This window comes from Calidris pugnax, unplaced genomic scaffold, assembly GCF_001431845.1.
Source record: "Calidris pugnax isolate Ruff unplaced genomic scaffold, ASM143184v1 scaffold285, whole genome shotgun sequence".
NCBI lineage: Eukaryota > Metazoa > Chordata > Aves > Charadriiformes > Scolopacidae > Calidris > Calidris pugnax.
The window spans coordinates 100,694-126,215 of NW_015091000.1; the positions used below are offsets into that span (position 1 = coordinate 100,694).

The 25,522-nt window shown below is 44.9% G+C and overlaps 2 protein-coding genes across 2 annotated transcripts in view; one reads left to right on the forward strand and one right to left on the reverse strand.

Annotated features, from left to right (window-relative positions):
* Nucleotides 1–2,030, reverse strand: part of GAMT (guanidinoacetate N-methyltransferase) — a 16,694-nt gene extending 14,664 nt beyond the window's left edge. The window contains exon 1 of the mRNA XM_014955542.1: nt 2,026–2,030. Within this exon, the coding sequence (XP_014811028.1) occupies nt 2,026–2,030 (5 nt within the window). The remainder of the gene's footprint in view (nt 1–2,025) is intronic.
* An 875-nt stretch (nt 2,031–2,905) lies between these two features.
* DAZAP1 (DAZ associated protein 1) lies at nt 2,906–25,516 on the forward strand. The gene is made up of 12 exons (XM_014955543.1): nt 2,906–3,000; nt 6,056–6,096; nt 6,659–6,825; nt 7,128–7,193; nt 7,816–7,926; nt 9,802–9,850; nt 14,337–14,419; nt 17,717–17,870; nt 19,379–19,408; nt 19,835–19,975; nt 20,856–21,038; nt 25,193–25,516. Exons 1-12 carry the CDS (start codon nt 2,906–2,908, stop codon nt 25,363–25,365), a joined length of 1,293 nt encoding a protein of 430 aa, XP_014811029.1. The 3' UTR covers nt 25,366–25,516.
* The last annotated feature ends 6 nt before the right edge of the window (nt 25,517–25,522 follow it).

The following is a 25,522-nucleotide window of genomic DNA, read 5'->3' on the forward strand; positions in this document are numbered from 1 at the left end:
CGCGCGGCCGGGCCCCCGCGGCCGGGGGGGGGGGGGAGGAAGAGGAGGAAGCGTGGGGGGAAAACCCGTTTATTTCCCCCTTCTCCACCCCCCCAGGGGAGCGGGGAGTAAAACAAACCCCCCCGGTGTCTCCCTTCCCGTGACTCATCAGGGCTCCGCTCCGGGGGAACGGCCGGACAAAGGCGGCGCTTCTTCCCCCCCCCCCCCCCCCCCCCCCCCCCCCCCCCCCCCCCCCGCCCACTTTTGTGGACACAGACCGGAAAAAGGGGGGCCTTTTCCCCCCCCCCCCCCCGGCTCCCAGCGCAGGCCTCGCCGTCCTTCGGGGCTGGAAAAAGGGGCAGAAAAGCGGCGGTTTTAGGTGCGAGGCCTCCGGGAGGTTTGGGGGCCGCTCCCGACTGACAGCCCGAGCTGCGGCCGTGTTGGGCTGGGCTGGGAGGCCAGTGGTGTGGTGAGACTGGGGGCACGTTAGAGCTGAGAATAGCAAAAATCAAACGCATAAAACGATTGCCGTAGGTTTCACTGCAAGCTTTGGCCCAGAACATGCGCGACACAACTGGTCACCTTCTTTGAAACTGGAGTGGGCACGACCCGGTCCCCCCTCCCCGTGCTCTCTCCCGTAAGCTGCTTATTTACCCTGCCTGCCCTTCATCTGCACACTCTTAGAAACAGGAGGGGCAGGATCACTGTTTTGAGTGTAACATGTGGCTACAAACAGTGTGTGTTGCACGAGGCATGTTTAATAGGTGGGTTTTGCTCTGAAAGTAGTTTTATTTGGGCTTGGGGGCCTTCATGGCTGTGGGGGGCTGTAGGTGAGCACAGGCTGCGACTTCCTCCCTGAAATACCGTCAACTTCCATCCCCACCGGGCCCATCTGCCACAGAGCTCGCTCCCACTCCCAGGCTGCTTGGATTTTCATCCTTCTGAGTTGTAATCAGATTGGAAAGGATTGGTTTTTAATCGGAGGTGGTAATTATTATTTTTTATTTTCCTTTTCTCCTCCCCCAGAAGTGCTCAAAGGGGAAAGGTGAAAGCGTGGAACAAACTGCAGTTTTAGTCAGCTGCCTGTAGTTGGGTGAAGGAAGTTCTGTTTTGAAAGCTGTTGGGAGATGCAGGGCCTAATAGGAAGTTGCGAATCTAACCGCCCTTCTGGACGGAGGTTTTAAGTGAAGAAGAAATCCCTGGGAAGGCTGCAGGCCTCACAGTCGTGTTGATGGGAGTAGGCAGGGCCTTGGGAGTGTTATTTGTTGTAATTAGTGCTTGGGACTATTTCAGATGAAAGAAAAGTGCTGATCTTGAGATCCTCTGCCCTACAGGATGTAGCTCATTGGGCTGTGCTAAGAGAAACGATAGATGTTAATCAGATTATTTTACGTAAGCAAAAAGATTGTGCTTTTGTTGAGTTTTGGCACTTCTAAAACACCCGTGTGTGCTTTCTTACGAATTCTGGGGTTAGGTGTTTCAGTGATGGATGCATTTGTGGTGGAAAATAATAAATTAGCAAGTGAAATTTTGTCAGGAAATAGTTGAAGCGGAACACGTGGGTTTGTGAAACTTGGTTAAAACTTGCTGTGTGTCCTGGAACTTGTGGAGAGTCCCTGTTGTGCTTCCTGCTCCGGAGCTGAGGGATGCTGCTGCTCCAGGTGCCCGTGTCTGTCGGTGTCCTCCACGCACCGGGGTACGGTGCACACCCTTGTCCATGGCAGAGAGAGAGAGAGACCTGCCCAAAGAAACGAGCTGGTGTTTTGTCTTCTCATCAGGCTCCTGCTGGGGAATTGCTTTACATTCCCTTGGGGATGGACTGCAGCATCCTCCAAACGCTGCAGCCTGTAAACGCCTGGCCTTACGGAGGGGAGTGTTTTTGAGGGTGTGTAAATAGGTGTGAGGACAGCGATGTCAGCGGGCTCAAACCCAAGCCCAGAAGCTGTTTGAACACGAAGTTTTATGGGTGGCAGCGTGCGTAGGACCACACGAAGGGGCTGGGGAGGGAAGCTGAGCACAGGAGATCCAATGCCCCCCTGGCCTTACGCCATAGCCCTGGCTCCTGTGGAATTGCGTGTAGATTTTGGGTTGGGTAGAGATTCGTGAGCTCTCGCCTTTGCTTCGTGTGTTCAAACCGATCCGTCGGGAGTCAGGACGGGATACTCTTGGCTTCTGGCACTCTATAGTGTGTGTATAAATAGAAGCCGTGTATTTACATACAGCTGCCGCAGTTGACCTCAGGCGACCCTGCTTTTTTGTTTGTTTAAATGTATGTAGGGTGACTACAAATAATTAATAGTGGAATTGGAAGGTTTCAATGACCACTGACTGCAGGGAGTCCTCCGTCCCTGCAGACAGCTTCATGTTCTGCCAGAACATAGCTGGTATTTTTCGATTGACCTTATATAGATTGGGCTTAGCTACCAAGCAATCAAATTTAGTTTTTTTTGTTTTTTTTTTAAAAAAAAACAAAAATCCCAAAGTGTGGCTAACACATAGTCATAGGCTACATCAAAACTTTAATCTGAATATAGCATTAGATAGGGGGTTGTTTTTCTTTGCTCTTAGGAAGTGAAGTTTCCTTTTAGAACTTCCTTTCCCTGGAAATAGTGGCACAAGGAAGAGCACACGGATTCATGGGTGGGTGCAGGGTGCGGAGAGAAGGGGTGGGAAAGGGCCAGTTGATCTCCCGGGGGGTCTGTGTGTGGTGAGGACTCAGGTGAAGTCGGGCTCTTCCCAGACAATGGCCTGTTGCTGGGAACTGGCGCCTGGAGCCAGCTCTTTGCCAGCAGAGGGAGGTGGGGGGAGTTTCCCTGTCCTTGAGAAGAACTGGCTGGTCCTGGAAGGTGCCAGCAGAAACCAGCCCCGCTTTCCGAGGGGGTGGCACTGGACACGGTGTCCTGCTCCTGCTGGTGTTGGAGGCGTTATGGAGCAGAGGCAGCCCCTCTCTCCTGCCACGCTGCGGAGCTTCGCCCGCGGCCGGCGCAGTTATTTCCTGGGGGTTTGGTCTGTGGTGAACAAGTCGGTCTTTATTTGAAAGACAAGACTCGTGTCCCTCTCAGCCACTGCCTTAGAAATGAAATTAGCCTCGACGGAACAAGGCTGGTGGGTACTGGGTAGTACTGGATTTAGTCCCTGTGGCCGTTACACGAGGGTCCTGACGTGGTGCCGTGTGGCAGAAATGAATCAAAGCAGGACGGGGCTGCTGGTTTTGTCTGCAAACTGCCCTGTTCCACAGCACCTTCGGGGGGCAAGGCCCTCACTTCACCACTGCTCCTTGTGCACCAGCAGCTCTCTGGCTGGGGGGACTTACTGCCAAAAAATGCAGGTGAGAGGAAGTTTAATTTTTTTGTTGTATGGAGCAGAGGCAGCCCCTCTCTCCTGCCACGCTGCGGAGCTTCGCCCGCGGCCGGCGCAGTTATTTCCTGGGGGTTTGGTCTGTGGTGAACAAGTCGGTCTTTATTTGAAAGACAAGACTCGTGTCCCTCTCAGCCACTGCCTTAGAAATGAAATTAGCCTCGACGGAACAAGGCTGGTGGGTACTGGGTAGTACTGGATTTAGTCCCTGTGGCCGTTACACGAGGGTCCTGACGTGGTGCCGTGTGGCAGAAATGAATCAAAGCAGGACGGGGCTGCTGGTTTTGTCTGCAAACTGCCCTGTTCCACAGCACCTTCGGGGGGCAAGGCCCTCACTTCACCACTGCTCCTTGTGCACCAGCAGCTCTCTGGCTGGGGGGACTGGTTTCTTACTGCCAAAAAAAGCAGGTGAGAGGAAGTTTAATTTTTTTGTTGCTCAACTTTCCCTGTGTAAGGAAAGGTGCAGTAATTCTGGGCTCAGCTATGCTGAGATATATCTGAGGGCGAGTAGAAGGCAAAGCAGAACATGGTTGCTCTCTCTGAGTCCTGATAAGAGTAATAGAGGGCATCCTCCTGTCCCAGCACTTGTCTGTGCAGACCCATGAAACTAACAGAAGAGCTTTTGAGTTGGTGCTTCTTATTGGAGAGAGCCAAGTGTTGAGGTGGCTTTGAGCTAACCTTTAATTATGGGGTAAATTACTTTGCGTGGAGGTTCTGTCACACCCTGAGGCCGATGAAGTTGCCGAGCAGGCGGCTGGCATCGCCCCGCTCCTCTCCCTGCGCTTCCCCAAGCTCTTCGACGTGCTCCGACACGAGCGGGGCAGATTGGGATGTGCTTTTTGGAAGACAAGTTCATTCAGATTTGTCTTAAGTTTTGAGCGTGGAGCTTAGTTTGGGTTTCAGCCATGACTTTCTCACCTAGTTGCAGATATCGCTAAACTAGATTGTAAAATGGTTTCACAACTAGTTGCTGAATTGGTGCAACTCTGTTATTTAGTACTTGCCTCACAAGTTTGTCTTCTCTCTCAGACTGGAACTCGGTAGTTCTACTTTTGCTTTCATTCAGCTAGAAGATAATGGTAGACAAAAGTGGTTCTGTCTGGTCTGTCTAGGTGAGCGAGGGAGCAGCACATAAAAAGAATGGATAAAGGGGTTTTTTGTTTATTTTAATCAGCAGTTTAAGGACTTTCCTTTGAGAACACAGGGGCAAGGAAGCCCGAGGGCTGACTTCAGCTTTTTTTGATCTGAGGATGGAAAAAACTGGTGTGCTTTCAGTTTTACCCAAGTATAAAAATTTCAGGTGATGCTCGAATCCAACCACTGCATCTTGTTCAGCATTTCTTCCCGTGGAGCCCAAAGGCTGTGATTCCCACTGGGCTTTGACCTTGTGGCCCGTGAAAGCTGGTCACATCATCCCAGGGCAGATGCACTCATGTTGCTTATTATTTGTGTGCTGCTATTAAATAACTTCAACCACTGCCATTATTTTTCATAGGGAGATGCCTCTAACTGTAGGAGATGGTAACATGAAGCATGTAAATTTCAGTTTCTGCTGTTATTTTTCTGCCAGTACCTGTTACACAGGGCTGCAGCAGCTGTGTTGCTAGTGTATTTTTGTAGAATAATTTTTTAAAAATCCTGTTTCAGTTGTCTTTCTGGTAACTGTCCTGGTGTTAGGTAGCAAAGGGATATAGGAGAGCTCAGCTGTCTTCAGTGTTGGTTTTGGAGGCCCAGTGCAGGACTGTGCCCACCTCTGGATCCTCAACCTGGGATTAAAGCGTTAATGGGATGGACTTGGGTGTTTAAACTAGAATGTCTGGTTTGGGGGCAGTTTGCTTTAGCTCAGGAGTTTGGGATTTTGTTTTCATCCTTAAATTGGAACTGCATGGACCCTGCAGCTGTTTTTTTGTGCTGCTAGAAGTTTTGTAAGTGACTTAGAGCTGGGGGTCCAGTCCTTGACAGGAATCCAGGCATCCTGTTTTAGTTGAGGTGGGGTTAACCAGGTAGAATGACTTTATAATGGCACTCTTGGATCACTGTTCAAACGTCAGTGATGCTTTTACATGTATTTTTCTGAACTATGTGCTGCTGGAAGTTTTGTAAGTGACTTAGAGCTGAGGATCCAGTCCTTGACAGGAATCCAGACATCCTGTTTTGATTGAGGTGGGGTTAACCAGGTAGAATGACTTTATAATGGTGTTCTTGGATCACTGTTCAAATGTCAGTGATGTTTTTACGTATATTTTTCTGAACTATGTAGTGTTCCATGCTGGAACTCCTTATCCTCTAAGGAGCAAATAAATGTACTGACTGTCATGTTCTCTGTTGTTGGGTTGTTTTACTTCGGGCTGTTGTAGCAATTTCTCAAAGCAGCTCTGCCTTCTCAAATACCTGGAAATAAGAAGTTTGGAGGAACTTAGGCTTTTCTGATATTTTTGTCTTCTTTTTGTTTAAGAGAATAAAATGCATTCCCTTAATAACCTTACAATCTCTGTTCATGCTTGTGGCACACAAAACAAATGCTTCAGTTTTATATGAATCTTCATGAGACAGAAGGTAGTTGTCCCAAAGAATAGTGAATTCCATGAAGGCCGGGCTCTGTAGTGCGTTGGGGAGGCCTCGCTACCACCAGACCCTCCAGAATAGCTGACTTCTGTGTTAAATAAGATGTAGCATCTGTGGTGTAGTGCCCTAAAACTGCTGTGTGCTTTGTTTGCAGAAAACTGTTTGTGGGTGGCTTGGACTGGAGCACGACACAAGGTAAGCTATGTATTCTACAGGCGTTGGGCTGGGCTTTGGGAGCAGCAAAATAACCTACAGATCCGTAGCTTTTTAACAGATAATGCTGTGGTAGGAAAAATGGGATGACGTTCTACTGCTCTCTTCTGTTAAATTAATAGAATCTTCTGTAGAGAGAGTTCAAATCTGTGTTAATCGCTTTTTGGTTTTATATTTTCAATCAGTGTTTGGGATTGAAGTTTTTTTTGTCAACTCAGAAGGTGACAGTTTTTTATTGTTGCTTTACTACGATACTACTGTTCTATTGTCTGAGAGGAAATAAAGCAGTGTGTACCATTTGTCTAGAGGAAGTAAAATGTGATCATTTTCAAAATGAGTTTGAAGTTGTTTAGCTGTTTGCCTGTCTTTTGCCTCATAATTGTGAACACGGCCTCTCATTTATCTAGAGGAAGTAAAATGTAATCATTTTCAAAATGAGTTTGAAGTTATTTAGCTGTTTGCCTATCTTTTGCCTCATAATTGTGAACACGGCCTCGTAACATTAATGCCTGGTTCTGTTTAATATATGCTCTTTTTTTAACAGAAACCCTTCGTAGCTACTTCTCTCAGTATGGAGAAGTTGTAGACTGTGTAATAATGAAAGACAAAACAACAAACCAGTCTCGAGGATTTGGATTTGTCAAATTTAAAGATCCCAACTGTGTGGGCACAGTGCTGGCCAGTAGACCTCACACGTTAGATGGCCGAAATGTAAGTTGCTTTTGTGTTTTGTCCTTTTTGTTTTGGCTCCAAACTGCTCCAAAGATCTGTTTTACCTTCGGGCTTCTTATTCGCAGACCGGACAGTGTAAAAGTTACCTGGTTGTTGGTTTTAATTTATTGTCAGACAGCTTTAACTCAACTGGTTTGTGTCGCCTTGTAGAAGCCATGTATTGACGATAGCTTTGGTCTGAGGAGCTGGATCCCAGCAGTGCTGTGTTCAGCTGCCAGAAACCTAACTTTTAGAGCAATATTCTGCATGCTGAGATCTGACCAAACTGGAACTTCTTCCAGATTGATCCAAAGCCATGTACACCTAGGGGGATGCAGCCAGAGAGGACACGACCGAAGGAAGGATGGGTAAGGAAAGATCCTTGGTGTATCCTGCCTCTTTTCTAAGCTTGGGCTTAATTGCTGGCAGTTTCATTGAATTCCCTTGGATTATATATATTTTTTTTTAAATCAGTATGCAGAGTCAGTATGCAGGCCTTGAGTGTAAATTTTATTTCTGAAAAATGTCTTCTACTTAGATTACCATGGTAAGACTCCAAGTATCACATTTGTGTTTGCCTTAAACTCAGTTTGTAGGTGTGATGTTTTCTTAAGCTCTTGGCCACGTTTTCAGTTGAGTTCTTCAGGTTTTGAAACCAGTGTCTGGAAGTGCACTCCCACTGATACTCTCCTCCAGCCAACTTCACACCCTGCGGGTTAATGTGATTTCATTAGAAAACGAGTGAATGGCCCCAGAACACAGTCCCTGGTTCTCTGATCTTCCAAAGAACAGAGCCTGGGTTCTGACTGTGAACACGAAACCGCTGAGCTCTGAGCGTGCGGTTGCTTCACTTTAATGACAAGGAGACTTCAAGCCTGGAGATGGCTCCCCCCCAGCCTGTGAGAGACCATTAGGCATGTTTAAGTATAAAATGATAGAAGTAGCCAACTTTATTGTCCTTCTGACTGAATCTTTTCTTCCTTGATTTAGCAGAAAGGATCCAGGAGCGATAACAATAAATCAAATAAAATTTTTGTTGGTGGGATTCCTCATAACTGTGGCGAGACAGAGCTCAGGGAATACTTCAAGAAATTCGGAGTGGTGAGTCATTCAGCATGATGGCAGTTATCAGTCGGTTGCGAGATGCTTTCCCCCCTGCTGCCTTTCCTCAGATTTCATCAAGCTGTCAAATTTTGGGGTTAATTTAGACAAACTGCTGTAGGGACATACAGAAGCATTTTGTGATAAACTGTAGTAAACGTTCATCATCTTGAAATGTGTCTTGCTGTTTGTCAAAATCCGTTGCTCTGATACATAACTAACTTTGCTGCTTCTGTCCCCTCTTGTCCCCCTGATGCATCGTTCTGTTCCCCCTTCTTGCAAAAACTCCTGCGTCAAGTTGGCTTAAGAGTAATTATTTCTCTTTTTGATTCATTACTTACAGCTTGGTGATTTGAAAATTTTTGTTGAATTTTTGGTTTTTATTTGGGAACAGGGAATACTTCAATGAGCTTTTTGTCCGAGATCCTCGTCTTTGTGTACAGATAGGGTAAATTTTGCCACCTACGGCTGTTATTTTGGTAACAGTAATTGCTTTTAAATCATCAGCTGAGTTCTGCTGTCCCTAGACCCTCCGTTCTAGAGACACACCACTGCTCGTGTTCTGTACCTGCTTTCAATTCAGTTTGTAACCTCGGACTGAAATGACGGTATCTTCTGATTTGGGAACCCCCCTTGGCAGGGTTATGTTCCACCAAATACAGAAGGCAACAGCCCTTAAGTGTAAGTGCCTTTAAAAGTAAGTAGTAGAACTTTAACAACAGTATAGAAACTGGGGAGTCAATGTAGTGTTTTTAATGAGTTATCTTTGGAGAAGTGGAGGCTTCTGAATGTTCTGTGGCCACAGAGTAGAGGCAGAAGCAGGCACTGATTTACACGTGGTAGTTGCTTGGTAAATAAGACCAGTGAGAAGAAGGGCACCCAAATGGACCAGTGGGGAAAAAAATGGCACTGTCACATGGCAGAATCCCCACATGGGGGAGATGTCTCCAGTAGGATGTGTTCAGGAGAGTGTATGTGGTATAATAACTTAAAAAAATATGGTTTTTAGCTGTAAGTAAAAGGTGAATTTGCTTCAGATTTTAAGATAATTGAAGGGATTCTAGTAAAAAATATCCAAAGATTGACTTGAAGGTGAAGATGTGATTCCGTGAGATGACACACGTTTTGAGACCCCTTTTCTGCATCTGAGAAATTTAAAGGCTGTTTTAATACTGCCTTTGACATAAACACTACACCTCTGGTTTTGTTTAAATCGTAGCTCACAGTGGTGCTTACTCTGAAAAAACCTTGAAGCCCTCAAACAGCTTGCGTTTTCCATTTTCTAGTTTTGTTTTTTTTAAGCTAAAATCGCACTGATACTGATCATCCATAACTTAGGGGGGTTTTGTAATGCTATTTAAAGCATCAATTTATGACTGGGACTCTGTGCCACACTGATATTCAAGTAAGTAATTCAGAGAAGCCGTGCAAATTCTTAAATGTGTTTGGAGTTAAAGCTGCTTTTCATGTTGAGAGTGCAAATGTTCAAAAATGGAAAAAATAATCTTTTAAGAAGCTACACTGATGAATATTACGTTGAAAAACAGAAACCTTTGGGGTTTTTTTAATAGGCAATAGTGTGGGTATAAAGAGTGTGGCGATCTTAATGCAAGATTAAAATCTTAAGTGTGATGAGACCTTAAAGAGCCGCAACACAACAGCTTTTCCGAACAGATGAACTCGGGCTTTTCTTAAACTCCCATAAAGAGCAATATTCCCAATTTGTGTGCGCTGCGTTAGGCCAGCCTGGTATTGATGGCTGCATCCAGCTTTTAATTGTGCTTTGTGGAGAGAGCGCGGGGAACCAGCCCGTGGTAACTGTTTATAACGCTCCCCTGGCAGCACCGTTAGTAGAATTTCCTTTCTCTCTTCCAGGTCACTGAAGTTGTAATGATCTATGACGCAGAGAAACAGAGGCCCCGAGGTAAAGGCTGATCTAGTTTGTCCTTGAAATTTCTTCATACTCTCCTATAGTCAGATGGCAAACTATTTCACACCATCAGAAAAGGTAGACTTTTTTTTTTTTTTCCTCCCCCTACGTTGCCTCAGGAAAAAGAATAATTCACTGGGCAAATACCACTTCAAGTCTCGACTCTTCATCTGCAGCTTTAGTTGGTATCTGTGCATTTAAAGTCAGATGTTTCATGTTCATTTATGGGTTTTTTTGCTAGCTTTTTTAGTTGAATGAAATTTGATTTTCTAGCCGCTCCTGTGGCTTAAGGTACTAATGGTGGGGAAAAAAACTGAACAGATTTTCCTCCTGTTCCCCACAAAAGGTATGTCGATGTCTGTAATTGCATGGGGGGGCTACTCCGGTTCAGAGTATTTCTGAACATGAGATTAGAGCAGAATCCATCCATTGTGTGCTTTTTGTTTTGGTTAAATGGCTTCACTTAAAGAAAAAAATCTTCTTAAACTACACAAAATAATTCTGAATTCTATATATTTTTTGATTGGGGTGTGTAATCCCCATATGATAGACTACTTTAAAAAAAAAAAAACCAACAAAAAAACCAACAAAACCAAACCCCAAAACCTGGAAGTTTCACTAGACTATTGAATCAAGGTGGTAACCTTTGGTCAAAATACGAAGCAAGTTTCATGTCATCCACTTCCCATCGCATCTTTCATCTGTTTGACAATTAAGAGGCAATAATTCAAATACTTGAAGCTTAGTTGCACTGACCACCCTGTAGCATGTTCTACATGCTAGAGAATAGTTTGCCATCTGAACTTTCATTTCTCTTCTGACTCATTATTAAGAAATATATTCTTCACTTCATATTTATTAAGCTGTTAAGTCTTAGTTTTATTTTTAATTTAGACATACATCCTTAGTGACATATTTAAGTGTTTCATAGTAAAGTATGGTAATGTTAAGTAAGTTCTTTTTTTTTTTTTTCTTTTCTCTCTGTGAATTGTTTGACTGTGATTAACGATATCTCTTTAGATTTCTTCTCTCTAGGTGATAATTTATCACAGAGGTACAGGCCAGTTCCACAGTCAGAGGAGGGACGGGCTTTGTCTTTTATTGGAGTGTAAACGAAGTTTCAATATATTTGTTTTTTTTGTTTTCTTGCTTTAGCTATCTTAATCTTCTTTCAACAGATACCTTTTCTTTAAGCAGAACATAAATTCATCTATTCAAAAGCTCTAGAGAGTCTGATTTTAAATAAAGGAGACAGTGGAGACAGAGATACGGGCATCTGAATGTAATTTATCACTGCAGTTCTGAAATATTTCAATAATTGTTGTATCATCTACATCTTTGCAATATTTAACGCAGCCTCTGAGCAAAAGGTACTAAAGCATCATGCCTGGTCTGGATTAATCCTCATCTCAATTAATGGCTTCTCTGCTTAAAGCTATACTAAAAAAGAAAACCAGAGGGCTTTGGATGCACTTCCCAGGCGGGAGCTTAGAGCAGAAGTTTGAAAACCTCCATCCAGCGTGTGCTGCAGGGTGCTCTCCCTCCTCATTCACCTGACTTCTTCAACTTCTTAAATCCTTTTGCTCTGGCTTTCGTTTTTATTGGGTTACATTCTTTTATGTAGGGTGGTAACTAACTGTCATCTCCAAAAATGGCCCTGTTAGTCCCTGGGGGCACGAGAGGAAAAATTCCTTGTGGTTTGTATTGGGCACTCCTGGCCACGCATCCCAGAACTCGTTTTCTCTTGCCTTCTCTTTCTGAACTCCGTTCTGTTGCAGAGTGCTGCTCAGTCCACACACTTGTCCTTTTAACATGGTACCTAAACGACTAGATATTGATAAAATTTAAGAAGACAGATTCCCTGACATCTTCTGCTTGTGCCATTCTGAATTTTACCTTCTTCCATTAACTCCACCACCCTTGTGTTCTGAACAGATCCCTTGCTGCATGTCACTTTACGGGTTTGCTGCTAGGAGGAGGGAAAAATTATCCCCATTACTAATCCCGGTAGCATTCCTCCGGCTCCCTCCTCTCGGGAGGAAGCTGGGAACCAGTCTGGGTTGGTGTCAGAGCTGCAGCAATGCCCTTGAGGAGCCGGCTCTGTCTCTTCAAGAGTCCTCTCTGCTCACTCTCTCCTCCTCCCTCTCCTGCGAGCAGCACTTTCATCAGAGCTCCTTTCAGTCCCAGTCCGTGCAGGCAGCCTCTCGCATCTCAAAAGAAACGGTGCCTTTGTTGCAGCCTCTGCTTCTTGTGTTTTCTATTCTTGGCTGAGCCAACAACTGCGAAGTAATTTGCAGGTTCTGGCTGTGTTTGTTCTCTCCCTGCCCTTGGCTGCACACCAGCGTCATCGCTCCCGTCGGTGCTCCGCTCCCATTCCTGCTAAAGGCAGTTCCTTTTTCTGGTCTTCAATAAAGTCCTGTCCTTCAGAAAAATAAAGCTACTGGATGATCACTTGAACTGTATTTAAAATTTCGCATTGTTGGAATTTTGCTGTGTGTTGTACTCTGATTTCTTCAGTATTCCTTATCTTGTGGTGTTTGGCCCTTTTAAACCCCTTCTTATTTATTTATTTTTTTTCTTTACTGGCTTCCTCAATGACCTCTTATTCTCCTTCCTCCTCCTCCTCCAAACCCCATCCCCATCCCACAATATATTTCCCCCCTTCAGTCTTCTTGGAATAGAGTTAAATGAGCAGCCTTCACATGCAGATGACATCCATCATTTTTCTTTCCCGTGCCTTTTTTAGATAAAGGCAGCAATACCAAATGTGTGACTTAAATACAAATAATTTTCTTTTGGCTCTAATACTTAGGTTTCTAGTTAACCTCAGACAAATATATTGTGATGAAATGCTGCTCTCAGCTTTGAGGCTGCTTTCATCACAGGTCAACAAAACTTCGTTTATACTGCCAGTCTCTTGTGTGTGGGAAATGCTAATTTTTTTCCTTTTTATTTTAAGTTTATTTTAGTGATGTCTTTTGCTCTTGTTGCTGACAGCAGAATTTGACCTGCTGGAATCTATTTTGGCCTGTATCTTTGTGTATTTTTTTATATATATAAACTTTCTCTACAATAGGCCTCTTTGGGCTTACCCAACCCAGTTGGATAAGCTCAGAGAGACACTAACTGTTATAGATACTGTATTTCTGTTTAACGCTTTAGAGCAATATATGGCTGCTGTCAGCACTAGCTGCAAAGCAAAATGCAAACCAAGGGGGAAATCTTGGGTTTCAGAAAAGCAGAAATGCATCCATGTTCCATATGCTTTTGATGCCGCACCTCGTTTTTTTCTTTCTAATTTTGATTGCTCTCCCCTTAGCTAATCTGAAGAATGGCACAGATTCTGTACTGCATGTGTCCCCCCCCGGGCCGGTGGTCACACCGCGATCAGTGGTTGATGGCATGAACCAGCCCCCGCCTTCTGTGGAATTAACCACTTATTTTGCCACTCTCTCGGCAGTAGCAGCAGCTACAACCTAAGTGCAGTGGTTCTCAAAGTGCCACCTCGAAAAGCGACTTAGTCCTTGGGCCTTTGCCTCTTTTTTTTTTTTTTTTTTTTTTTCTGGTGTTTTCTCCAGGCACCAGACGCTCCCCTGGCACCCTCTCCAAAGCTGCTGGGTTCAGCTGAGGGCTATGGCCACATGGAAGGGAACGAGCCACTCCTGGGGGTCTGGGGCAAAAAGAGGGGCTGAAAAGTAGATTTTTCAAGAGAAAAGTGGCAGGAAATATAAGAAATAAAACAGATTAAGGGACATGATGGCAAGTATCCCACTCTGCATAAGCAACACTCCCTTAGTTGCCAGGGGTTGCTGTGTTTGGGAAGAATTGGAAGGAATAATGTCTTATTACAGGCTTTTTCTAAGGTGTGGAAAACTTGAGAACCTCTGATCTAGGTTGTGAGTTTCTGAAGCTTCTCATTCATCCATGGAGTGGTAAAATTTTTCATGCTTTAACAGCTACATTTCAAAGACAACTTTCTTATTTTCCACGGAAAATACTCCCTAATTGGAAGATGGGATAAGGGATGGGAGGAAGTTGCTTTGCAGCTTTGGGGAACAGGGACATAATAGCTCGGGGAACCCGGTCTGAATCACAGATAGGAGCAGCTTTAATCTGCTGTCCCACAAGTATTTTGTTTTTAATCCTGTGGCACAGTTATATTTATGACTATATTAGCACTTTTTTTTTTCCCATTTCCTGTTAGGTGGGTTAGGAAGAAAATCAAATTAAAAGATGGTTAACAAGCTCAGTTCGTAAGTTGCATGTGTGAAACCAAAATGAGGCATTAATTGCCTGGTTACAGGAAGTATCCATTGCAATTTTCTCAGATTGACTTTTTTTTTTTTTTTGGAAAATTTAACACAAGTCTCGGTTATCTGAAACCCCTGCTTGAACCCTTGGTCCGCCCCTAATACTGTTCATCATCCTGTTTTGTGTCACAACACCCTGCTACCTTGATTCACTCTTCGTCGTTGGCTAGGTTTTGGATTTATTACTTTCGAGGACGAACAATCAGTGGACCAGGCTGTCAACATGCATTTTCACGACATCATGGGCAAAAAAGTGTGTAGTTGTAGTTTTATTTTACCTTAAGAAAGAACCAAGTCTTGGGCAACTGGCGATTTCACTGGTGAACAAAGGTTATGGATTCAGTCAGGCGGGAGAGCGCGTCTGTCCAAATTCCAGGCTTTATCCATGAAGGTGGGGAAAGTCTTCGGAGTTTGCTTGAGCAGGCGAGAGACAGGGCTGGAAATCCTGAGAATTGGGGCTGGGGGGGCTCTGGTTTGGGGAAGGCCTTGTTCTGACAGACCTGGGGGGCTGCTGGGGCTGGGCACCCCTTAGGGGACGTGGGGCTGCTGATGGCCACCTTGGTGTCAGCTCTGCTTAGGGGCAAAGGGTAGGGATTAGTTGTTTCCAGCTGTTTGAAAGTCAGAATCCCAATGAAATCTGAGTTGTTCAAGGCTTGGTTTAAGATACCACTCCTTCAGATGTGGATTTTATACTCAAATTTTGAGGTGGTGTGAGACAATCTGCTCTATATAATCTTAAATTTATAAAGAAAAAGGAAATAGAAAAACATCATGAAGGATTGGTTTTTTAAAAAATTGGGTCACTTACTGTGAAACTTTGATACAAACCCACGTACTCTATATAGTATTTAACCACAATGCAGTTAAGTGACCTCTGGTTGTTTCATCTTCATACTGTGTTGTCAGCAAATGGGTGTTCGATAGGGAGGAATTTTGAGGTTTGCTTTGATGTTACTCAGCAAGGAACGTGCTGGTACCTGTGGAAAAAAAAGAAAGCTAAAAGCAAAGTAAATTGTTGCAGGGCACCCACGTTTTATACCCAGAAAATAGTAACTTCTTAAAGAAAAATTAACCACAGGAAATTCTGGTAAATATAAAGTCCTTGCAGCTTTATAGTACATACACTATTTTTATAGTCATGTTAAAACTGCTAAGGTTAGAGTGAGCAGGTTTCGAGGGAACACAAGAACAGTCACTTGCCTTAAATTACTGCATTGTATAATTGTGCATTGTCTTTACAGTCTCTCTGTGCTGATATTCCATAAGCGTTTCGTTAGCTAGCAGGGGACATGCACGTGCATATCAGAGCAGTTCTGGTCAGTTATGCAGAATATAATGCTTTTTATTGCCGTGAACTTGTTGGGGGGCTGGGGGGTGGGCTGATTTCCTAACAATGGGAAGGGAGCAAAGGAAGAGATGTGCTTGTGTAATCGAACGTCAGCGCAGGTTCTTGCTCACCAGTGTGTTCCTCCCGGGTGCCAGCAGCTGCACTGGCAGCAGGAAATTTCCCCTGGTACGTGTGTGAATTGTCTCTGTCCTCTGGGCATCCTCTGCTCTTGCCTTGGGATTGCCTTGAGCTTAGACAAACCACTGAAAGGAGAGGTTCTGCCCAAAAGCAGCAGTTGGGGATGAAGGGGAACAAAGGAGAGTACGTCTGTTCCAGCTCTGGGAAAGGATGGAGAACCCGTGTGAGCCCCCCAAATGGCACCTCAGACACCACTGCTTTCCAGAAACACACCGGTGCGAATTCAGAGTTCTCCCTTCTTTCCCAAAGAATGGAATAATTTATTTTTGCCTTTTTATTTTTTTTTTTTCCCTTTCAATGACATAAAACCCCCCAGAATAACAGTGTTTTTTCCGCTCTGAGGAGTGGAGATGCCTCATTTCGTGGTATGAACTGGGCTTTAAGCAGGTGTTGAATTTTAACCCCGGTGCTGGGAGTATTGCACAGGGATTTTTTCAGCCCTCAGTTTGGCAGTTCACCGCTTCCACATGTGCACTGAAAAATTAATGGGATTCTTCCACACAGATTAATGAACTCCAGCTACTCCGCTCTCTCCATTGACTAATAATGCCTGCTTTAAAAATGGTATCTCTTTCTTTTTGGTAATTAAAAAGGTATTGCTGAAATGAATCCATATGTTGTTGAAAGGGAAAAAAAATTAAAATTGCAAGAAGGACTCTGCTTTTGTAAGCAATAACTGAATTCCCTCCAGGCAAATGTGTTAAGACTCATTAATTTGAGTCCTTTGAAAAATTCCCTTGGTTCCTCTCTGGAAGGGCCTTCAGCTGACAGAGATTTGGTTACTGTCATGTCGAATGTCCTTGGGGCATCTGCGCGGGCTGGGGGCGGGGGGCTTTGTCCTTGCCTTGTGCCTGTTTCCTGTTTGTTCTCTGACATGAATGGTTTTTAAGACATGGCAGGAAGAATTCTGAATACTTTATTTTCCATACTACTCAGGCCCATTGATGATTGAGATTTATTTTCTTTGTACTCTGGCACCCATTAAAATTAATCATAAAATAAAAAAAGGCTTTAATTCAGCATGCATGAGTGCTGAGAGTGTTTCATTAAATCAGAAACTGGATTTTTTTTTTTTTTTTGAGAGGTTTATATTGAATGTGCAGCTTATTTTAAGTAGGTCAAATGCACTTATTCGATGGCTTGGAACACTAGGACATTTTAGCTTTGAATAAAATAAGTTAAGCACTGTGGCTTACTAATTTTAAAAACAGGAGGGCTTTTGTCACTGACTTAACACAGTATGAAGATTTGCTTCTTATTGACTCAACTGTCCATTTTTATTACTTGCATGTTTGTTTACTTTTTTGTTAGATGTAATGTAAGATTCTCTTATCACATCCATTCCCTCTGACATTGTTTGAGTTAATTGAGATTCTTTAAGCGTTAGCCTGGGGAAGGTAAGTCTTTATCTTCCATTAGACATTTAAATAAAATCTTAAGTTTAAAAACAAACAAACAAACAAAAAAACCAACCGAGCAACTGTGTGTTTCTCAGGTATGAGCAGAGCTGAAATTGTAGTTAGATGGGGTGGGTTAAACCGTAACTTCCAAACGAACCCCAAACACCTTTGAATGGTTAAAGCATTAGTACCCTTTTTCAGAGCGTACTCTTTACTCAAAGTCCTTGTTTTTACCGAAAAACATCATCTTTGTAACTCCTGCCTTAAATGTGAAATTGGTACATAAATACTTTAAAGGATTATGCTGTTTTTTAAGTGAAGAGCCGTTGTAAGAGGGTACTGCTGTTTTAAGATTAAAGCCAATGAATACTGTACTCTGGTGAAACCTAAGTGATTTGTAGGATGTGTTTTACCTCAACAGTAGGACTTGTAATGTCTTACCATCATATATATTGTACCTGAGAAACATTTTAAATTACTGGCCTTAAGTTTAATAATTTAAGTATTTAGACATAAGTCGTAAGATGCTAAGTGTAGTCTTAAGTGTAATTAAGGGTGTGTGTGAAGGGAAGGGGGGTGCATTGCCCTGCAGCATCTCTCCTAAAAGGCACCTCTGTTTGTTTAGGTGGAGGTGAAGCGCGCGGAGCCTCGGGACAGCAAAAGCCAAACTCCAGGGCCGCCCGGTGCCAGTCAGTGGGGAAGTAGGATCATGCCAAGCGCTGCCAACGGCTGGGCAGGTCAGCCCCCTCCGACCTGGCAGCAGGGATACGGCCCTCAAGGTACTGCTTTGGTGGCAGAGTCACTGGTCCAGGAGTCTCATCTCTGCTGCTTACTGGGAATTTGGTTTTAGTGGGAAATCACAGCACTGCCGGGTCTCTCGATGCTATTGCTCTGCTGGGTTGCTGGTAGTGAAGCTAAAATCCCACACGTCAGTTCATCCCGAGGCTGCTGGGATTGTTCCTTCACTTCTTTTCCCAAAATCCTTTGTTTCATAGGGCAGGAATCGGTGGGTTTTGCTGGGTCTAGTGTGTGTCCCAGGCTGTGCTTCACCTCTTTGGTTCTGCCTCTCCCCAAACACAGTTGTGTGGTTTTGGGTAACATGGAGGAGGCGTTGAGACACCTCAGCGGCTCCAGTTGTGACTCCAGCTGTGGGATTATGGCCTGCCTGAGACCCTGATGAAAAATTGTATTGAAATATGTCTTTTCAAGGATGAGGCAGTTTCAAAGGAAGCTATGAGTAAAATTTGAAAGGGCTGAGAGAAAAACAGATGGTCTTGTCTTTGGATTTTATTGCTTAATGTAGCCTGGAAAAATAACAAGCAGCTATGGGGGTAGCAGTGGTGCAGGGGAGCACTTAATGCATATAATTTTCTTGATTTAGCTTGAACCCTTCAGGGCTGAAAGGAGCAGCCGTGTGTTTTGGGTTTGATGGCTCTAAAACCCCCACAAGATTTTGAAGACAGGATAAATACGCTGAATTCATCCAAAGACGGGTTTGATAACTTATGGAGAAATAGGGTGGTATAATTGAGTTGCGTTTGACAGAACAGAACTTGCTTGCTCTGATAGATGAGGAATCTTCACCTGGGGGGCTAAAGGGAGTGTCACGGCTTCATCTCGTGCTGCAATGGATGATTCCTCGGTGGAGGGATGGCTTGTTTCCCCATGGTGCTTATTAACTTGAAAGCTGCAGCTGAGGCTTTGACATTCTGCACAGATGTGCTAATCTGCAACTGCGCAAATTGAGAAACTAGATTATTTTCAATGTGGTTAGTTGTAGAGAAAATGATATCTGATCCACTGGAAAGATTAACGTAAGGCATAAATGCATTTATCTTTCAATCTTAATGCTGCGACGAATGCAGAAGATTATGTTTTTATGGTTCAAAAACTTCAAAAATGACTATGATAAGCCTGGTAGTAAATTAAAAACGCTTTGGCTGGGTAGTCTGCTGTGATTCCCAGTGTTTTTGTTCTTCACACTAGTATGATTTCTTGCGCTTGGTGTGCTCACAGTTCTTGAGCTCTCCACCTGATCTGAGTTTGGGGACCGCTGTCTCTCCTGCACGTTATTTGCTGAATGATTCAGAGGCTTTTCAGAATTGCATATTCAGATATAGTCCGAGGCTATTTCTTGGACCATAAAAATAGATCTGTAGGGGACACTGGGAGGGTACTCGGTCTATTCCAGAGCCCAGAGCAAGATCAACTTTCTTTTAAATCATTCCCATTCCATAGTATGTGGCTTCAGTGCCTGTATAAGTCACTTCTTTTTGTTCTGTTTTAGGGATGTGGGTGCCAGCAGGACAGGCGATTGGTAAGTATGTTACATGGGACCAATTTTAAACGAGAAATTCTGCTGAGCGAGGGTGCAGTTTCTTTAAGAATTCACAGCCATTTGTGGATTTCTGTAATATTTAACCTACATTTAAAAGCTTGATTGAATTTGTCCTGAAAGAACGCAGGAGAAGATAGTGTGTTCTTAACAACTCAGTAATGGGAGCTGACATACATCCTGCTGTTGCCAACCACGCTAATTTGTTATCAAGGAATTACGTTCTACGCTGCAATTATTTGCAGTGGGGATGCTTAGAGGACAAATATTTCCCAAAGTCAGAATTCATAGAAGGCTGAGACTGCGTCTGAAATCTATCAGCTTTACCCCACCTAGAGGATGCTGCCTTAAGCAGCAACTTCTCATTATTAAGCCGCTTTAGTTCTTGGTTTCTCTTTATTTTTCTAGGTGGATATGGACCACCTCCTCCAGGAAGAGGAGCTCCTCCACCACCACCACCATTTACCTCATACATAGTCTCTACACCTCCCGGGGGATTCCCGCCTCCGCAAGGATTTCCACAGGGCTATGGCACCCCTCCACCATTTAGTAAGTGACCTATGGGATTTCCAGTACAGTCTCTCTCAAAATTCAGTTTTCAGCTTTTGCTCTTAGATTCCCCCCTGCCACATTTCAGCTATCCTTAGATGTTTATCCTAGGTTGTATATTCTGAGCTGTAATTATATAAGTATTTTTGTCTGTGAGTTGGTTTACTTTTTTCTTGGCTACGGTAATAATTTGTTCTCTGCTCTAAATCTGTGTTACTAAAAGAATTTAGATTTATTGTGTACCCTTGTGACAACATCCAAGAGGAAAGTTGGAGATTACTGTGTGGTGACCAGCGCTAGACACAGGCTGGGATTTTCAGAGAAGCTTAAGGAATTAAGGTCATGACTGGCATTGGAAATACAATAGGATTTAGGCACCTACTCCCTCAGGCCACCTTTTGAAAAGTCTGGTCACAAACCTGGTTTCAAACAGAAGGTGGAAAATGCCACCCAGTTGTCTGGAGCTGCTTGTTCCACCATGAGGGTGCTGTTTGTTTTGGGTACCCTTTTTTCCTCTAAGATCTTGAGTTCTATGGCTTTGTCTTTATGTCTCTCACATGCACATGGTGAGTGCAGAGAGTTGGGTCCCCAGTTCTGCTGCATCACTTCCTCTGTGCTGGTGTGGCTGGAGTTTTCCTCTGGGGGAAGGTTTCTGATGATAGATGGTTTTTTGTTGGGGTCTTTTAGCCACAGTGGTCGCCAGGAGGTAGGAGTGGCTGCCAGAACTATTGTATGGCCAGCTGTCGGTAAGAAACACTTTGGTTTTAAGAGACTTACAAGTATTTTTAAAGCAGCTTATCATACCTTAAGGCTCAGTAAGAAGCCAGGGTGGGGTTTACCCATGTCTTTTCACGTGTGTTGTACTTTCCTCCTGTTCCAGGTTTTGGTTATGGTGCTCCACCTCCTCCGCCTGACCAGTTTGCCCCTCCTGGAGTACCCCCTCCGCCCGCCACTCCAGGGGCAGCACCACTAGCTTTTCCTCCACCACCACCACCATCTCAGGCAACTCAGGACATGAGCAAACCCCCAACTGCTCAGCCAGAATTCCCTTATAGTCAGTTTGGTAAGTAACCGCGTATCGAATTAACTCCGCTTGAGCTTTTCTCCCCTTCCTGCTTTTCCCTTATATTTGGGTAGAAAGTCAGTATTTGGAAACATTTGCTGGCACTGAAGGCCCTTCCCTCCAGGACGGGAAGGCTGGCCACCAGCTCTCAAGCAATCCTTAAATCATGCAGTGTTCTAGCCAGAGGGGATTTACTTAATCAGCTCTAAAACATTGCCCGGATGCTGGGAAATAGTCTGTAGAGACTTGTGCACTGGTGGGATAAACTACTGATTTGCACTCTCCCTGAATCTGTATTTAAAACTCCTTTTTTTCCCCCTCCAAGAGCTCGTGATGGAGCTCGGAGTCAGCTTTTTTGTGTGACTGACTGGGATCAGACGTGAAGGGTAAGAACAGCGTCGAGGGGCGAGCAGTGCGGGTGTAAGAACCCGAGCTCTGTGCCCTTCCCTCCCTCCCCCTGCTCTTTTCCTGTCTCTCTGAACTCTGTAATGCTTAACTGTGCTGTGCAGATCGCTGGTGCAGATACCTGATAGAAGGCAGTGACAAGTTTTAAGCCAGGCAGACAGTACTACCAAAAAGATTAATAAATTGCTCTACAAGTGCTAGTGCTGAGTAAAATTCCTGCTCCTCCCTGTGGAAGCCGAGAGGGAGTTTCTCATCTTGCTCTTCCTCTTAGCCCTATTTTTGAGCAGTGATGTCCAAAGAGCTGTTTGTGGCACACTGTTGGGTTTTTTCCTCTTTTTTTTTTTTTTAAAAGGGATTGTAATCGGTCATTTTTTCACTTCTGAAGTGACCTTTCTGCGTAATTGGCCATTTTTTCACTTCTGAAGTGACCTTTCTGCATGCAGTAGGCCCATGGATTTAGGCTGTTCCCCACTGGAACAAGTTCTCCAGGTGTGGTGGTGCCTGCAGAAGCTCTTCTGAAATCAACACTTCGTCAAGTTACTTAAATAGATCCTATTCCAAGTTCCAAAAATGTAAAACAGACTCTGAAGGAAGAGGAGCCTTTCAGATGTGTTTATAAAGCAAACATATGTTCTCACGCTGATGAATTTGAGATGTTTTTCGATTTGTTTGTTATAAACACAGTTGCTTTCACAGAGAGCTTTGCCCTTGTGACTCAAGAGGAAGTTTTCCTTGTCTTGCCAGAGCTTGTCTCTTTGCAGACTCTTTTTGAAGGGGGGTGGGCCCTACTAAATAAGGATAAATGTGTGCACAATCCCTTTTGGTCAGTGGGAAGCCAGTACCTGAGATGTGTTGGAAGTTTTAGGAAGAATCTCTTTTCCAACATAGTGCAAAACAGGGGAGGGGGCATTCCAGTGTTTGGTGTGTGTAGTACCCCTGGTGTGTGTTAGGAAGCCTCTTTAGCAGTGAAATATTTCAGGTGTTCTTAGTTAGTTTGTTAAGAGTGCTGGGGAGAGAGGGAGGAAGAGGAAGAAGGCTGAGAAGGGTAGTTTTTTCAGATCATAACCACAGTTAGTCTCTCACCTCGAGTGCTTTTCTGGCCTGAAAGCTGTTAGAAGCGCTGACAGGGACAGAGGTGTTTAATCCTGCAGGACCACAGGGTCATCTGCCTGTTCAGAAAGCTACCTGTAAAACCTTACAGAGTTTTTTTTAAAAGAGCTTCAGCACTTGATGTGATCGCAAATGAGTTAGCAGCATTGCTGGGCAATAGGCAGTCTAGCTGATCTGCATGTATTTACATAAATGCGTAAAGCTTATGGGCTTGAAAGAGGCCCCGAGTTACCTTATCGTTTGCGGCGTTTTTAAGATTTGTCCTGGCTTGACAGCATCTTAAATGCTGCCGTGTTTAGAGCCGGGCTGAATGTAAGCACTGGTGAATTAAACACTAACAAGGGTGCGTCTCCCTCACCCTGAAAAATTATCTCTGCACAGGGCTCTCTGGGGGTTCGTCGCCCTGGTCTCCTCATTTCTTACTAGGGCTGGGTTCCTATTCTCAAGACCCTTCAGGCTACGCGCCAATACTTTGTTTACACTCTTATGGTCAGGCTGAGCAGTGAGAAGCCGTAGGTAGGTGGTGCCTCTTTACAACCAATGCTCTTGATGTATCTGCCGTGGGGAAATTAACTTGTGTTTCTTGCAGGGCCTCTTTTAAGAGGGGGTGGGAGGGGGCGAAAAATGCGGCTCGAATGTTTACTTTTGGGAGTAAAGGCGATAGAGTTGTGTGTGGTGGTACCTGGCTGAAGTGAAACCTCCTGCCTGACGCTGCCCTTCGCTCCGGAGCCGCCGCTTCGGGGAGGTTTATCCCATGTCTCCCAGCTGAGCTCGGGTCTGGAGCGGGGCAGGACGCGCCTCGTGGCTGGGGCGGCGCTGGGAGAGCAGCAGGAGCTGAGAGAGCAGGGGGAAGACAATATCTGGCTGTTCAGGTTTATGCTGGAGGTTTCCTTTGTGATAAACAAATTGAGAACTGTGGTTTCCGCCACTCGAAGCTGTAACGCTGCAGAGTACAGTGAGAAGAACTTGATGATTTCCTTTTTTTTTTTTTTTTCCCAACTCTGAGCCTCACCCCTTGGCAAACAATTAAATTGTATTTTTCGTTGCCTGCTTATCTCCGTCTGAAAAAAAAAAAAAAGCCTGGATTAGCATTTTGAGCTAATAGAAGCCTGTGATAGATGTGTTTTAAGGCTCATTAGTGGTAGCAAGTCCTGAGAGACAGGCAGAGCTTGAAATTGAAATACTGAAGACATGCTAAGAGACTTTGTTTTGGATTAAGAGAGTTAAACCTGCTTTAAGCCTGCACAGAGAGAAGCAGAACTGCAGAAACGTACTTAGTAATTAGGATTCTTAATACCATCTCTCATAGCAGAGGCTTGCACTGATGCCACTGGTATGATTAAGAGTCGTATTTAATTACAGGAACTTTTATTAAATTTCTCAGTGTCCTGAATTTACATGTAGCCGTCTTTCACGTTGGCAGCAAGAATTCCAGCAGGTCTTTCGTCTTCGCCCTTCCTCCCTATTCCCAAATTCTCCTCACTCTGAACCCACTGGGAACCCTGGCCTTTGGCAGGGCTCCGGTGGGAGGGCGGTGGGCGCAGGAGGAGTCAGTAATTCCTCAGATTGAGGCAGAAGGAGATGAGTGTGAGCCTGGAGCCTGCCTTAGTGTGAAGTTCTGGAGGCTGGAGTCAGTCCCCGTGCTGCTCCCCGGCCGGGCCAGCAGTGAGGTGCCAGGTTTGAAACGGGGCTTTGTTTTTTGAACTTGGAATAACTCCACTTCAGCCTGCCCGGGCCCTGAGTCTCTGGAGAAGGATATTAGTTCTTTCTAAGGGCAACTTTGGACCAAGGGTTCCATTATGCCAGGTTTGAAACGGGGCTTTGTTTTTTGAACTTGGAATAACTCCACTTCAGCCTGCCCGGGCCCTGAGTCTCTGGAGAAGGATATTAGTTCTTTCTAAGGGCAACTTTGGACCAAGGGTTCCATTATAAAGTTTATAATGGGTGCACAACCTTGGCCAACTTTGCCCCCTCACATTTCAGTTTACATTTTTTTTAATGATTACTCCTTGAGAGAGAGGCTGATGAGTTAATTAAAATACATATTCAGGCAGCAGCACTCTGGGGATTTTTTTTATATTTTTTTTTTTGAAAGGGAGTTTAAGATTGTCTTCTCAGCGAGGGGAGTTGTTGGCTGTCGAGGGCCGGCGGTGGAGCTGACGCTGCAGAGCCGGAGCCGCCGCACTGGCGGTGCCAGGGGTTTAAGGGCTGGGAGGTTTCAGGGAAAAACTTCCTTGCGACATCTGCGTCTCCGCTGAACCTGACAGTCCGAGTTTCTTGCCAATAAATAGCCCGTCCCAAACAAAAATTAAATTTGGAATGAGCTGACAGCAAACCTACAGGCCACTTGAAGCCTCTGAACAGCCGTAACGGGGTGGTTTAGCTCCAGCCTGGGTAGGGTTACCCCAAAAGTGAAAACTACCCTTTCTGCCTACCTGTTCTTCTTGCTTTCTGCCCGTTCCTTCTGTAGGAGGAGGTAAATAATGGCAAGGAGGGAAAGCAGCTGCTTATCGTGAGGTGTCAGAGCGAGGAGTTTGTTCCTGGGCCGTGCAGGGGGAGGGACGGGGGCAGGATATTGGGGTTTACGGCTCGGCGGGCGGCTCCGGAGACTGACCCTGCCCTTCTCCCCTTCTCCCCAGGGTATGGACAAGACTTGAGTGGGTTTGGACAAGGTTTCTCTGATCCCAGCCAGCAGCCCCCTCCCTACGGAGGCCCCTCGGTGCAGCCCTCCAGCGGCCCCCCCGCCGGAGGCAGCGGGTTTGGACGAGGACAGAACCACAACGTGCAAGGATTTCACCCCTACCGGCGCTAGCGGGGGCTGGCCATCAGGGAGTTCTGTCCACGCAGGGATGTCTGGAACCAGCCCAACCCAGCAATCCCAGACTTCTGAACTTGTGACAATCACATACTTGATGGAAGAAAAACCTAACAACGTTTTTTTGGGGGGGTTTGGTTGTTTTTTTTTTCTG

Coding starts and splice junctions, on each gene's coding strand:
- DAZAP1 (XM_014955543.1), top strand. CDS start 2,906: ATGGAGCAGAGGCAGCCCCTCTCTCCTGCCACGCTGCGGAGCTTCGCC. Junction 19,409..19,834: donor GCCAGCAGGACAGGCGATTG/GTAAGTATGTTA, acceptor TTATTTTTCTAG/GTGGATATGGACCACCTCCT. Junction 21,039..25,192: donor ATTCCCTTATAGTCAGTTTG/GTAAGTAACCGC, acceptor CCTTCTCCCCAG/GGTATGGACAAGACTTGAGT.